The 14,877-nt window shown below is 35.1% G+C and overlaps 1 protein-coding gene across 4 annotated transcripts; it reads left to right on the plus strand.

Moving 5' to 3' along the window:
• Positions 1-7,646: 7,646 nt before the first annotated feature.
• On the plus strand, positions 7,647-13,883 carry LOC117241727 (prisilkin-39-like). 4 transcript variants are annotated; one of them, XM_033507756.1, is made up of 4 exons: positions 7,647-7,827; positions 9,887-10,037; positions 12,032-12,245; positions 13,240-13,883. In XM_033507756.1, exons 1-4 carry the CDS (start codon positions 7,807-7,809, stop codon positions 13,634-13,636), a joined length of 783 nt encoding a protein of 260 aa, XP_033363647.1. In that variant the 5' UTR covers positions 7,647-7,806; the 3' UTR covers positions 13,637-13,883. The 4 variants fall into 4 exon arrangements, with proteins under 4 accessions (XP_033363647.1, XP_033363648.1, XP_033363650.1 ...); XM_033507757.1 differs by having other exon boundaries at positions 7,671-7,827; positions 9,893-10,037; XM_033507759.1 differs by having other exon boundaries at positions 7,671-7,827; positions 9,893-10,037; positions 12,047-12,245.
• Positions 13,884-14,877: the final 994 nt, after the last annotated feature.

Raw genomic sequence — 14,877 nt, forward strand, 5'->3', positions numbered from 1 at the left:
TCAATCCTGGTTGTAAGATTCAACGTGAAAACCACCGAAATTGAACCGACAACGAGGTGTAGTTGTATTTATTTGTGTAGGGCGATGAAAAGAAAGGGTTTACGACTTCACGGTTACCACTGTATGGTTGGCCTTTTTATACTCTCACTCTGTCAATTCTGGTTGAACGACTCTACGTGAAAACCGTTGAAATTCACTTCGCAAGAAACTGTATTCGTATTTATTTCTGTAGGGCGATGAAAGGAGAGGGTGTTTGAGAAAAATAAAAAATATTTTTTAGTAATGACATGAATTTTCCATTCGCAGTGATAACTTTACGAGTAAGTATACTAAAGTATAAGAAAGTCCTTAAAACGGAATTTAAATTAATTCTCCATTCTGTCTTATATCCAATGTGTTGCTGGAAGTTGCTCACCGATGATACTGCACGCTCATAGATACCCGTGTATTAGATTGTGCGAAAAGTGTCTTTCCTCTACGTCTTTTACAACAACGCATCTTTATACAAACATTGTTTTTTTATTTGGAAGAATTTTACAATTTCTCATTGAGAATTGTAAGTAAATTATTCTGGCGTGGTACTATAACGTGAATAATAAGCGATTATCGTATGTTTGATTCTAACTGAATCTAATGTTTAAATCTGGTTTGTGCAAACATGAAACCTAATCTGTCGGACGATCTTTAATTTGATAGAACAAAATGGATCATCCGTAATTCGATAAAATAATATAAAACGAAAAACGCTGTGCGTCTATTATTTCCTCATAAAACGAGAGAAACTTTTCGGACAATCTAATACATGCGAAGATACGTGTTATATCGAAAGGATTTATTAGGGTTGTTTAGTATCTATGCTAATTAAATATTTCGTATTATATTATATCTCTTTCGACCAGAGTTTCGGGTCTCTTCCTTTTTATCATGCTGTATTTTCAGCTCGATTACAATTTTTTCATTGATCTTGTTCATTGATTTTTATTTTATTTTATTTTCGACGTTACCTTTGCTTGACTAACGATCGTTTAATTTTGATTTCGATCTGCCTCCAAAGACGAGCTTCTAATTTCCATTCGTGGCTGCGGTGAATTATTCCAATGGTTGATCAGTTTTCTTGGAATTGGCACAATTAAGAACTGAAGTGCAGGGAATATTAGAACGAATGTTCCTGATATATCAGCCAGCAGAAAAGCGACAGAGAAGTAGTATACGTTCGACGAAACGAATAAAGGCGAGTAAGTTATCGATGAACGTGTATCCTTGTGTAAATGATGATTGAGAATGTGTTTAAAATCGTTTAGCGGGATTAATCGTTGTTGTTTGATTTGCTGTAACGGTTATGAGTGTACTTATATGTTATGCGATGTTATGCGATACAGGTAACTTTGTCGAGAAATAATCAGGATAAATTGAAATAAAAACGTATACAGCAACAGCAGTAACGTCCATTCTAATCTTTTTGAAGAAATATATATATCACATAAGATTTACGTACTGAATATTATAATTTCTGGAGATTCTGCACTTATAATTATTATATAAATTCTGAATTTATAATTTATGCCTACTAATTTGCGACTATAACAAATTCTACAAATAGAAAAGCTCGTATGTTACAACGTCGTATATTAAGGTCGTTCAGAATAATTACAATATTTAATGACCGAATGTGTGCTATTTTCCTGAAATCAAATTAGCGTAGACGAAAAATTATTAGTCGAGATATATTACAAATTTGATTAAATTATCTGACCTTAAATTACTTTGCAGATAATAATTGAGTATTATACTTTGTACAAAAGGACATTGTAATCAAGTATGGTATCTAATTTGGGTGTAAAGCCATCTCATTAGATTCGTACACTGCTTATCTGTGCATTGAATTAAACCGAGGTAATTTACACTTCTAAAGCAACCGAGACTGACTTACCGTAATTTAATGTAAATTGCATTGTATAATTAATTTCCTTTGCCGAAAAACATATTCGTCGTGATGAAAACGATCTGTTCGAAAAATTAAACCTTTACTTCTATAATAATCGTTATTCATATTTATCATTGGTATAATACTCGTTAATTTAATTAAATTCGTTTAATCGTGAATCGATGTCCGATGTACGGGCATACGAAAATGAATTTAAAAGAGCTGCAGCTAATTAATGTGATTAGTGTAACGAATTGTTTTCTCTTCGCAAATGTTTCGTACGTTTCGACTTCAATTTTAACAACACGTGCTTAGTCCCATATAGCGCAGCCTTTAATTAGTAAAATTATCATAGAGCTATTTCATGGTAGCCTTGTACATGCGATATGCTAACAAAAGAAAGAAATTCCGATATGTAATTAAAATGAACCGTTTGCTTTAGTCGATTTTAAGCCGCTTGTGTATCCAAGTACGTGTATTTCTTTCGAGCAATTATTTACACAGAGTGCTGACACAGTGCTGTATAATAATTTTTAATTAATTAGTGCGTATATAATGGCAATTATACAGACAGTGATTCTAGAATTGTTTAATCAAAAATTGTTCGATAAAAAATTAATTAATGTAAATAGAAACGTTAATAAATACATCATCTTGAATTGTAAATGTTTGCAAATTCTGAATACGATCTCTTAACGCGAAATTAAAAATCGTAAACGTTTTTCTTAATTTGCCGCAACTGGGTCAAAGTACACGTTTGGAAGGTTACACAATTTTTTAATTGTAATTTTTAATATTTCCTTCATTCCAAATATTAATTTTTGCGTCGTTATTACAGCTTTATCGTTTTACATATTATCACAAGAAATTGATCTAGTTTCGTGGTTTGTAACAAGCTTGTTAACCGATCATCATTTATCATCCCGTTATTCTCAGATATCTTGATTAGACGTTGATTAACTGGCCTGCGATAATATATAAAACGTGTCATAGAATTTCTTATAATCAACGCGACTATCGAGAAATAACATTGTTGGAAAAAAATGTATTTTCGTATTATAATTATTAATTCAGTTTTTTGTAAATAAAAAAAAATGCAAACATAAAAAAGATTGTTTTTTAATAGAATTGAAGATACGAAACTTCTGTACAATGGGAAAATTGTTTAACACTTCAGAGGCTATGAATTATCGATTGGGAATGATTATAGGGAAAGTTGGTACTTCTACGTTCTATACCGCGTCATTTCGTCATCATTCATCATTTCATCATCATTTCATCCTACGACTCTTCAGCATTAAATGTGAAATTTGTTTCATCCCAAACGTAAGTGATTAAATTCTAATTACCTTTCACATTGATAGATTATTAATTAGGTAAACGGATAGTATCGTTAAATAAAAAATTATATTTTCGAGCAGTGAATTTTCATTCTATAAGACAATGTTTTTCTCGTTCGACGATGGTAGAAAATTAAGTTATTTTAAACCAGTCGTAGTTAACATTAGACTTTTCTCTATTTCACGATCGCGTGTTGCCTTTCGCTATAACATAATCCTCCGCACAACAACGTATTATCCGGAGAATGAAAAGATTGTCTCTAACGAAATTGTATTGGACTATTTTCGACGTTCATCGATTCTTCGTCTCAAGTTATTTTACAATGATTTCCTTGCAATATTTTATTCTTGCTATATTATCTTATATTATATGATATAATATAACATAAGGAAAGAACGTCTTCTCTTTGGTACAAATATATTCCCTTTGATTTTGCGCAGCATTACAAAATGCTACGAACCTATATTGCGTTTGTTATTTATAAAACGATTATTAAAAATGATTCGCTTCGTTGTAATATGAGAAATATGAGATACTAAGGACCTTTAAAAGACAGCTTTAGCTTACAGTTACTCTCAATTTTCCACAGATATTATATTCATCGTGCCTTCTAAAAGTTCTTTTCTATCATGCATTGATCGTTCTCACCAATCATCGTAGCAATTTATCCTTTGCACGTAATCAATGTATCCCTTTTATTTCGGAGAAATCGAGACATGCTTCGAATTCTTACTTGGAAAATCCTTCGTATTGGTTCCTTACCTCTATTTCGAATATAATAATAATTATATAATAATGATATAATAACAATATAAAAATCAGATATAAAAAAAGAAGCCAGTGCAAAACGATTATGTAGATGAATCAATAGATACACCGAGAAATGATGAAATTGCCTAAATTTTTATACGGCCAAATATACGTTTGTCAGTCGAGGTGAATTTTTATACTTCATTTAAGTATTTCTGTCTCGTTTTGCCGAGATACTAACAGATTTTCCAACGAACATTTTGTGCTGGAATAACATTTTTACGCGATTGTACGCACTCAGCACCGAGGGATGTAGGGAAGCAATGGAACTCGATACAATGCTGGGGTGGCGAAAAAGGAGAGGAATACGAGGAAAGAGAAAAATCGTCGCTAGATTTATTGTACCATCCCTGCGATGGAAAACCGATAAATACGAGTGTGCTGTAATGGAGAAAATAGACTTTTAAGCAACGAATTTCGTCGAATTTCGAAACAATTTCAACGTTTTTCGAATTTTAGTAACTTTTCGATATCTGCCGGACTGCTCTCTGACTTTTAACAAAGAATGTTGATTCGTTTCAAGCTTTGAATCGAACCATTCCACGATCATAGGATTCGAACTGGACCAGCAGATAAATCTAACTATTTTGCAATCGCGGGATTCTCGTTGGGCCATCCCGTACCTATAAAACTGTTTTCTCATGGCTTAGGTCGAGTCACCTCAAAGTTGTACAACTTGAGTTGAATATACCGCGATCACGAGCTCACGTTGGAAACGTGGAACTTGCGTTTAATTGTCATAGGAATTTGGACTTGCGCTGCTTAATTCTCATTCAACTGGCTACCTGAAACTGATCTAAGATGCTTTCTCAACAGATCTTGTAATTGTGGACTCTTAACAGCCAGGAAAGGACGATTACGTTGCTTGAAATTCTTCCATTTACGAATACCATATGATCTTTTTACATTTCACGTTGACAATAAAATGCGAAATCGCCCGCTTTCTATTATTTTCTATCTTATTCAATCAGATAAAGGTCCCACCTAAAAAGAAACTGGCATTCGCCATCGATAGTTATAAAAGAATAAAGCGAGACTAAGAAAAACTTTCTAAAATCTCGTTGTAAATCAGAGAGCGACATTTTTGGTATTTACAATAAATTCGTACTGCAATAGCAAACAGCTAGGCAGACCAGCTATTCCGGTGTCATTCATATTCATACGTGCTACGTCGTCGTTTAGGTGTACGTCTGTCTATGTATAAATTGCACGCCTACATTACGTCACAGTCGAAATATTTACGAGCGCTGATGGTATAACAACGACGTGTTCGCGTAAGGTGCGTCTGACACGTTAAACTTTGTGTTGTAATACACTTTCTTTTGTGGACACTGTCTAACAATGTCTTTGTTTAGAGAGCCATAGTAGGTCAGTCGCTATCAAAGTCCGATGAAAGAACCTTTTCTGGCAGAAAGCAAACAATCAATAATGAAAAACTTGCACGTGATTTAGATAACAGATTTATTTTATCTTTCCGGAAAATATCGATAAATTGACAAGATTATGACGAAGTAACGTTTGTTTTATTAACATCTATTTACATTTAGACACTTGGGCAATTTTTCACATCGGAAGGTTGCACTTTTTTTTTATTTCAATTAACACAAGAGTATTACACTATGCGTTGGCGTGTACGAAGCTTCATTCGTTCTTCATTGTTGTCTGAATTTTAGATTCTTCAGATATCGTTACATCGATGATAATGGATTATTCAGAGGGAAGAACAGCTTTTAGAAATAGAAGTTTCGTGTACGTTGCGAACTAATAGTAACTGTATTGTGTTTCAACGAGAGCAACATTTGCTCCTCGTATGGCTGTTTTACTTACTCGCAGCTGCCTCGAACACGGCGAAGTAGATAGCAATATTCTCGATATTACGTTTCTACGATATGGCAAGAATCTGATATTAAACATTCTGTAATTAAAAAAGAATATGGTACGTTTTAAGTGCACAATTCATTAACTTCTGCGTTATTCGCGACACGGTCAATTATTTAATCGCGTTATAACATCCTCGTCGAAGCGATCAATTAGTTCTACAAGAACGAAATGGCGATTCGATTTAATTAACGTATGTTATACGTTTATCGGTGTTATTTAACGTATATTAATGATGGATGGATCTACTTCAAAACCATCCAGATGACAGCAAACAAGAGATTAAGTTAAGCTCGTTAAATCGATCGAACTGGAAATAGCAAATTTTTATTTTAAAGCGATGGAACGACGTCTCGATAATATCGTCAAAGGAGTACTTGAAACTTCTCGAACCGCTATATCTTGGTCGATCTCGCGGTCACGTCGCGACGTCTGTCGAACAGAAAATGTCCCTTTCGTTCGAACGAACGTCGAAGTTTAATGGGATTGTCAATGTAACTCTTTGAATATTTATTTGACTGGACGTCAACAAAATGTTCAAATGCTTGCGTGAGGCCGGTGCGCGTTCTTCGAAGTGTAGCCCTGAAGTTGACGTTCGGATAATCAACTTAAACGCGAGTTTATTTCGCGACAACAGAAACTAACTTTGTCGTCTTATCTGATAATACAACGTCTCATTACAATTACAATAATAATTTACGAAAGCTTGACCGATAGTTAATCGGTCATCGAGGGTATAATTCTATTAATAACCGCGATCAATCCGTGCGATTAATCGCAATCATTTAATTGCAAATTTCCGTGTTCGCTATGGATATTGACCGTATTAATAAAACGGATGACGAGTACAATTCTGTTTGAAAATACACGATAAACGGGCATAACGTAATTAATACGATTGCAGGCAAAGATGGTTGCTCATCGAAGAGAATATGATGAATGGAATCTTTTGTCTTCTATAGAAAAGCAATTTTTAAACTCGATCCATCGATCAATTCCATGATACCAATTATGCGTTTTCATTTGGCTTTGGCATCTTGCGTTCTTTTATTGCAAACTTTGTTCAATTTTCTGTTTAAATACGCCTATACGTTTAAATCCCTTTAACCGTCAAATAGTATTAAAATCGGAAAATAAACAAAAATGGATTTACCTTGATTTTCCACGCAACTTACAGATATAATCTGTCGGCTTTGAAACTTATTCAATCGAAAACTGCAGTATCCCATTTACATAAATAAATACCGAAAGTAACATTCACAGGCAAATAGCATCAAGCTACAACGTTTATGATTAGGAACTTTAAATTAACGCACGATAAATTAATTACGCATCACGATACCCGAACGATTTTCCCAACGTTCGTCAGCCTCGACACGATATCAAGACACGAAGGGATACAATCAACGAGTCACCAGGTGTCTCGTTCCTTCTCTGTAGACGTTCGAAGATGCTTCACCGTGCTCTTCTATCGATCTTGAACTACTTACTGGAAGTCGAAGGATCCGCGTCCTCCTGGCGGGATGACGTAGCCGAAACCGAAGGATTATCGCGAATGTTAGGTGCTCGGAAAGACGGAAACGCGGTTTCCCATGAATCGGGTTAGTTGCGGGCGTGTCATGCGGAATACCGGCTGCTTTTCTACAGCGGCCTTGTCAACGTCGTCGTCTCCTGAGTAAGGATCCAGCTTAAACAAACCAAGACCCAGCCAAGAAAATGAGGAGGGGCACGCGAAACAGGCGTATATAGAGGTTTCCAGCCATGTCGTTCGACCATAGCACATCCACGTTTCGTCCAAGTCAGGGTATTTTTTGTGTAAACGAGCGTTCCTCGTTCGACCAACGACAGGGAAAATGAGAATCCTCCATTCCCTCGTAAGTATTAGCATCGATCGGTTCTCGTGTCTTTTGGGATTGAATTTCCGTTTGGAATTGGAATTGGGTTCTTGTTAATGGAGATCCGTCCCTCCGGCCAAGTATGTATCATAATTGAAATCTACGATCGAATTGTTTTAAACAATACTCGGTATTTCGTATGTTTTTTTTAAATTCTCTGCCATCTACTATCGATGATCGTGCCAGGTATACGTTGGAAGAAATTACTGCGAATTGGAAAGTTCCTTTCAGAATTTTATATCGTTTTGTTCCTCGTAGCGAATTTTTCTTGCTTCCTGATCTAAGGATTTTAAACGTTTACTTACTTTTATTTCAAAAATCGCCGCCAACTCTTGAATCTTTTAATATTTAGAAATGAGATGTACCTGTATGCGAATTTGTGGTAGGAGGAAATATTATAGATTTTGAAGATGATCATGTGTAAAAAAAAAAGGAAAACACGTATGATAGAGACGTGGATTTTCTATTATTTCGGATTTTCTATTTGAAATTTTCACTTATTTCTGTCACCACGCAAGTGTCGTGTACATAACCCAGAGGAAACGGTTCTATTTCTTTTCTTAACATCCGATCGCTGTTCTCTGTCAATATTTGCAATTAGTGGAAAGGGAAGTGAGCGGACTTTAGATAAAAGGGAAAAAATCTAGTGGAACAATTTTTTAACATTGTATCTGTTACAAGTTTAGAAAGAACATGGTAGAAAATTCTTTGAAAAAATGTACGCCTAACTTTTCCAACAGTTTTTTCTATTTTTGTTAGTGATACTACCTGCAGTTACAAATACTGCACTATAAGCTGTACCATTTAACAAAGCATTAAAAGCTACAAGCTTCTTTTTCTGCCACTTTGTTGATAAATACTTTTACAGTTCGTTGTTTTACAAAAGATTATTGTTCAATTGCTGAACGAATCTCGCTAGATAAAAGAGCACATGTCACGTAATACGTACGTATGTTCTACCTACAAACAGGTAGTAAAGACTGACAGTGATGATTCATTATTGCAATGCAATCGCCCTTAATTTATCTGTCGACGAAACAATTGACTGTATCGTCGTAAAACTAGCCATAATTTCATAAGTATAATAACATTTGTTACGAAAACAGTAGTCGTTTTCTCATCTGCTAAAAATAAATAATTTTCACTTGCTAACATGATATTCCACATGATATTCTTGTTATAAATCTATTTTTCAATATTTCATGAAATAGGATAATTTCTTTAATAATTAAAGTTTCCCTATTAGATGATATTTCTGTACATCGATTACATTTATGTGTTGTATTTACGTGCGTCTAATTGCCGTGTTAAAATTCCTGCAAATGAACGTAATAATTTATATTTCTGCAACGCAAATTTCGTTGTACGCAAATGCACGGTGTCATTCGTTAAAACATCAATAGAGAAGTTCCGCGCGGAAACCGCTGAAAATTTGAAAAAAAAAAAAATCATTCTGACGAATTTATCGAGCTGCTACTTTCTATCCGATGAAATATGTTGCAAAGCTGAACATTTTGAACAACTTTTTCCTATGCGTATAACCGACGGTCGGCCACGTTTTTCGAGTTACGAACGTGCAGAAATATTTCGCTGCTTTAGTTTCCAAGCTGGATTGGATTAATAGTAATAAGTAATAATTAATAATAATAAATAAAATAGTAATAAGCGGCCGGTACTGCTTATGTTAGGTGATATCGATTAATATTGCTATTATGTCGATCCAACTTGAAAGCTAAGGCAAACAGCTGCGCCGGTTATGTGTATTTATATTTAAAAATCATCAAACTGGGGCTGTTCGACAAGTTTCTCAAAATGTTGGCGATGTTTCAATTTCCTGCAGTTTTCGCATAGAATCATTGGAGTCGTGACGTTCGTTTATTGATATTCTGTCTTAATGAATGACACTCTTTTCGCGAGTACCCATCGCTTCGCATATAATGAAATGTAGCTTACGCGATCTATTTTTAACATCTACAGTATTCGTTTTAGTGGCGTATTGCATGTTTGTTCATCACGCTAATCCATATTGTATCCTCAATTTCAGATATTATTTCTCGGTTGTTTATTTGCACTGGGCAGCGGTGCCATTGAATCGTCGGAACCAAAGTTAAGCAGCAAATTAACACCGGTGAACAGTCCATCGTACGAGAATAACATCAAAGATTTAACAGCGTCTGCGAGCGATCGAAGTAAGTGTTGTTACAGTAAATTCTCGTGCACTTACATAGACGAATCGGTACGTAAATCTTGAAAACAGAATTTTTGTCCTAACCAAGTTATAAATTTATTATGCCTATTTTTTTAGTAAGTTTTCTATTAATTTATTATTACTCGGTTCTTCTATTAATTTATTTCGTTATAGACGATTACGTTTTGTGACTCGTTTTAAACAAAATTTCGAATGGCTTACGTTAATTAAGCGATCGTTCCTAGAATTCTACTTTTTTTTATCTCGTTCCATGATACGTAGAAGCGTAATTGCAAAAAAAAAAAAAAAAAGAGAAGAAAGAAAGAAAAAAAAATAGAAAAGAAGCATAAAGGAAGACTAGCGTTATTTAGTGCATTCAAAGAAGGATACTCGTAACTGCATAATTACAAGAGCCCCGTGGTTTTGTCGTCGTTGCAACGAAATTACGACTGTTTCTAGGCATGATCGATCGTTATCCAACCTTTTCAACGTATTAAATAAGTGTGTCACTACCGTTCCCACGATCGAGCACTTCAAATGGTTTTCATTGTAAAAAACTGACATTCGATATAATAACATGCTAATCCGACAAGAGTAGTCGAAGGTCCTTCGACAGTTGGCGGCGTCTTTTCTAACGACGGCGCCGTGTTCTGCATTAGATCATTGATATAATGACTCACGTAACGGAACAACAGAATCTGCATACGCGACGCGTGCGTGTTTCCAATTATTCGAATACTGCAGCGATGTCAGTTGATTTTTCATTTGATTTCATTCGCAATAGGAAGCAAGTTTTATTATTTCTGCGTGAGAAAGGAAGAAAGAAACATAAAGACGAAGAAGTTGAAGAATCGATTGAATTAAATTGATCCTGTCTATTTGTTAAAATATCATTTACATCGAATCTGTGAATATCCACTTTCCAATGAAAATGATTATTGCGATACAACTGCACGTCAAATCAAAGGATTACGACGAATCTCTTGACCTCCGTTTCCGTGCAATAATTACCGATGTTTTTAATTAGCTACAATAAGATTTATAATTGTGAATGCTCGTAAAATATTCTATGGAAATTCAGTGAACGATACTTGAATGAAACGTTAATATTGCAAGATATTTCGTTCAAAATCTAATTGTTAATTGCCATAGATGCGCGTAATTATAGACACACGGCCCATGGCATTCATATTCATAAATCATAGTACGCTGATTCTGAATTCAGGGGACGGCGTTTTCATCAATTGCAACTAATTGAATTTAAACGCGATTTAATTTGCAAATCTTGTTCCGTGGACATTGCGCGGTAATTGATGATTCATAAACTCATCATTCAACATCGCGTCATTTCCGCCACCATAAAACGGTGTGGATGAATGACGTGTATGTGTGAAAAAGCGTTCTACCATTCACTAGCATTCGCCAAGGTTCTACTGATTATCTATTCTTCTGTTCACACTGTGAGCCATAAAGTAATCTTCTCGATTCATACATGTTTTTCATTGCTCTTCAAAGTGTAATCAAACAATTGTAAATCACGACATCGCTGATAACATCTCTCTCTCTCTCTTTCAATATCATTTATTTGAGAAACTTTTGTACTTTCGAGGATTTTTGCAGTCGACGAATTCTGACGGGATTTTCGTTTAGGAATTTCCAAGTATTTCATAACAATCGACCTCAATTTCCTTATAAATTACAGTAATTCGCATAACCATTCTCTTGCCGTCTCGAGTGTTCATCATTTGCATGTAAATCCTTCGAAATCAATAGCTTTTTGTCGTCGATTGTAGTTAACACGAACGATCGATTATCGAATAAACATGAAACACGCGCATATAGGCGCATATAGACACATGGACACGTTTATATTTTTATTAATTTTTCGACACGAGTACGGAGATTATTATTAAAAAATTCAAAATTTCTTATCGACGAGGATGTATCAATGATCGATTAACGCTACTCCTTCGAAAACGTGGATTTTCTTAAAAGTTCCATTGGTTCCAGCGTTTCACCTTAGCAAAGAGTACGGTCAACCTACAGGATACGGTGGAGGCGGACCATATGGAAGTTATCTTGGTGGTTCGATTTATGGTCCTGGCACGGTATATCGTGGGACAGGCTTGAGCTCGGGATATCTAAATCCAGGCTATAGAGGCTATCCAGTGGGTGGGCCAAGTGGAATTATCGGGGGCGGCCATATAGGGTGAGGTTTCAGCACAATTCATAAATCTGTCACGTGGCTGACTTTTTAAGGAAGTGGTTTGTATAGTATGAATAAATTCGTAACGAGGATGTGTTAGGAAGAATTTGCAATAACTTATTAACATAACAAAAGAGTCGCGGTCGAGAACGTAGCAGTTCTTCCCGTTTACTCTCGATTCGAAAGTTTATTCGATGCATCTTCGAATTTCCTGAAATTTATATTTAACGCGTATCTTTGATACCGTATTATTTAATATCTAAGTTATTGAATTTCATTCGCAATATTCCACATTTTATACGTCACACAACCGTAGGCCAATACTCGAAGATATTTAACATTTTTTCCAGTATACAAGGTACGGACAAATAACGTGTAAAAGCGACCACGATATGATTTTTTGAGAAAATCGAGTTTGAAAATTTATCGAGTATAGTTGAACATGGTTGATCGTAAACTGGAGGCGACTAACTAAATAATCTACAGGAGGATCATTCTACGTGTGAAAGTAAATTGAAAATGTAGAATAAGATTTTTCCTCAACACGCCTCCGTGAAAAAAATATTTGAAAATTTACTAAGCGGATTCTTAACTAAACACGTCCAAACTCCACTTTCTCGGAAATAAAGCCTCACACGGGAAAATTTTATTCTACACTTTCGATTTATTTTCGCGCGTAGAACGATCTGTCGATTATTTAGCCTTGCCCATTCTCGAACTGATCAATGTTCAAGTACACTGGATAAATTTTCAAATTTAGTTTTTTCGAAAGCTAAGCCGAGAATGAACAAATGTTATTCTATATTTCTTCCTTATTTTTTCCACGAGTAATTTCGATCAGATCCTCCTATGAATATTTTCCCAAGTAATACGTGGTTCTTTTAAAAAAGCGTAAACGCGACAGTTTAACGACACTGATTTTGATCGATAGCGTGCGCCACGTTATTTCTCTTCGCTCCAGCTAACGATTCAAGATTTTTTAATCTTTTGATACCAGGTACGGCTATTACGGAAACATTGGGTACAATCCGGGATATAGAGGCTATGGATACGGTGGTTACGGAGGTTACGGAGGATATGGTGGAAACACATTAGGGGGCTATGCTGGGTATGGCAGTGGATATGCTTCAGGTGGTTACGGTTCTGGTACCTACGACGATGGATACTATGGATATGGTGGACGCGATAGTTACGGACGTTACGGTGGATTAGATGGTTATGGACGTTACGGTGGATTAGATGGGTATGGTTATGGGTATGGAACTGGATATAGTGGGTACGGAGGATCGAATTATGGATCCTCGTATAACGTAAGAAGCAACTACGATCCGTATCGCAGCACCAATTATGGAAGCTACGTTGGTAATCCATCGGGATACAGAGGCTACTCTTAAGTAGAACGAGGAGTATCGTAGTTTACAATACATTTTGCCTTTTTAACAAAGGATGCAGTGCAATCATTACAGCAGTATTTGCCAATACTGGGGTTAACTGTGTATGTGGCGTGCGAAGTTTCATTAATATTAATATTAGCTATTAATCTGTATTAACATTGGTAGATTGTCATTTTGTATTATTATGATTGATATTTCGTGAATAATGTATATGATAATAATAAATACAGATCGGTTATTAAAGCTACCTATCCATTTATTCGTGGAGAGTAGGGAGGCAATTTTTTTGTTTTTCAATGTATTTGTCTTTTTTACAATTGAAGGATGTTAATGGTCTTCGTTTAAATAAGATCGATTTAGGATGTTTGATGATTAGTTTTATTTAGGCAAAAATGCATGATTCATGCTTATAAGGAACATTGGATGAACGTAATATCGATATGTACAATTATGTATAATTTATTGAAAATTTCGTCGACCACTATGCTACGGAAGAAGACATACACTACGTATCTTATAGCCAATGTACAAATAGAATTATTTTGTTAAGATATCGAGCATGTACAGTTAAATACGAAGTTTAATTAATTATTCGCGTGAAGTATTCCACGTACCTTAAACCCTACACTTTTTGGAAAAAGATTGATCCTTAAGAATTTGTCTATCCGTGGCGACAGTTCTGTACGTGCTCAATAAAAATTATAGTACGTATTAGCACTTGTACGATCAATATTTAACCTCAAGCATACGTTAAACACGAGAATACAGTGGATGATTCCATTTCTCACGATGTTTATACAAATTAAGTCGAAAGAAGATCTTTAAACGAAAATAGAATTAAATATCAGACAGTTTATAACTTTTTACGCAATCAACATCGAGCGAAACGAAATAGTATCCTTGAAATTAAATAATAGATGATATATTATAACTAGAAGGTAAACTAAAGATATTTTTTGCATCGTTATAACTACGAAGAGGGAGAACTACGGAAACATTCGAATTCGACGATAATACAAAGGTTTGCTTTACGTATGTGTCTCTGTGAGATGACAAACATCGAATACTTTATCCTGCATTAATCCTTACGTATCCTGAATTTTTATAAAACATAATTTACTGCTCGCGGAAACGATTCTAGAAACTGTATTCCAGTTTCGTTTCGCTGTCCCCGTCGCTGCAACAAACAGTAACGTCTTGTATTCCAGGTTTAATGATTAAAAACTGTCCCATAAATTATC

The sequence above is a fragment of the Bombus vosnesenskii genome, unplaced genomic scaffold (assembly GCF_011952255.1).
Source record: "Bombus vosnesenskii isolate JDL3184/JDL3185 unplaced genomic scaffold, Bvos_JDL3184-5_v1.1 scf7180000016261, whole genome shotgun sequence".
Classification (NCBI taxonomy): domain Eukaryota; kingdom Metazoa; phylum Arthropoda; class Insecta; order Hymenoptera; family Apidae; genus Bombus; species Bombus vosnesenskii.

Coding starts and splice junctions, on each gene's coding strand:
- LOC117241727 (XM_033507756.1), top strand. CDS start 7,807: ATGAGAATCCTCCATTCCCTC. Junction 7,828..9,886: donor TGAGAATCCTCCATTCCCTC/GTAAGTATTAGC, acceptor TTGTATCCTCAA/TTTCAGATATTATTTCTCGG. Junction 12,246..13,239: donor ATCGGGGGCGGCCATATAGG/GTGAGGTTTCAG, acceptor TTTTGATACCAG/GTACGGCTATTACGGAAACA.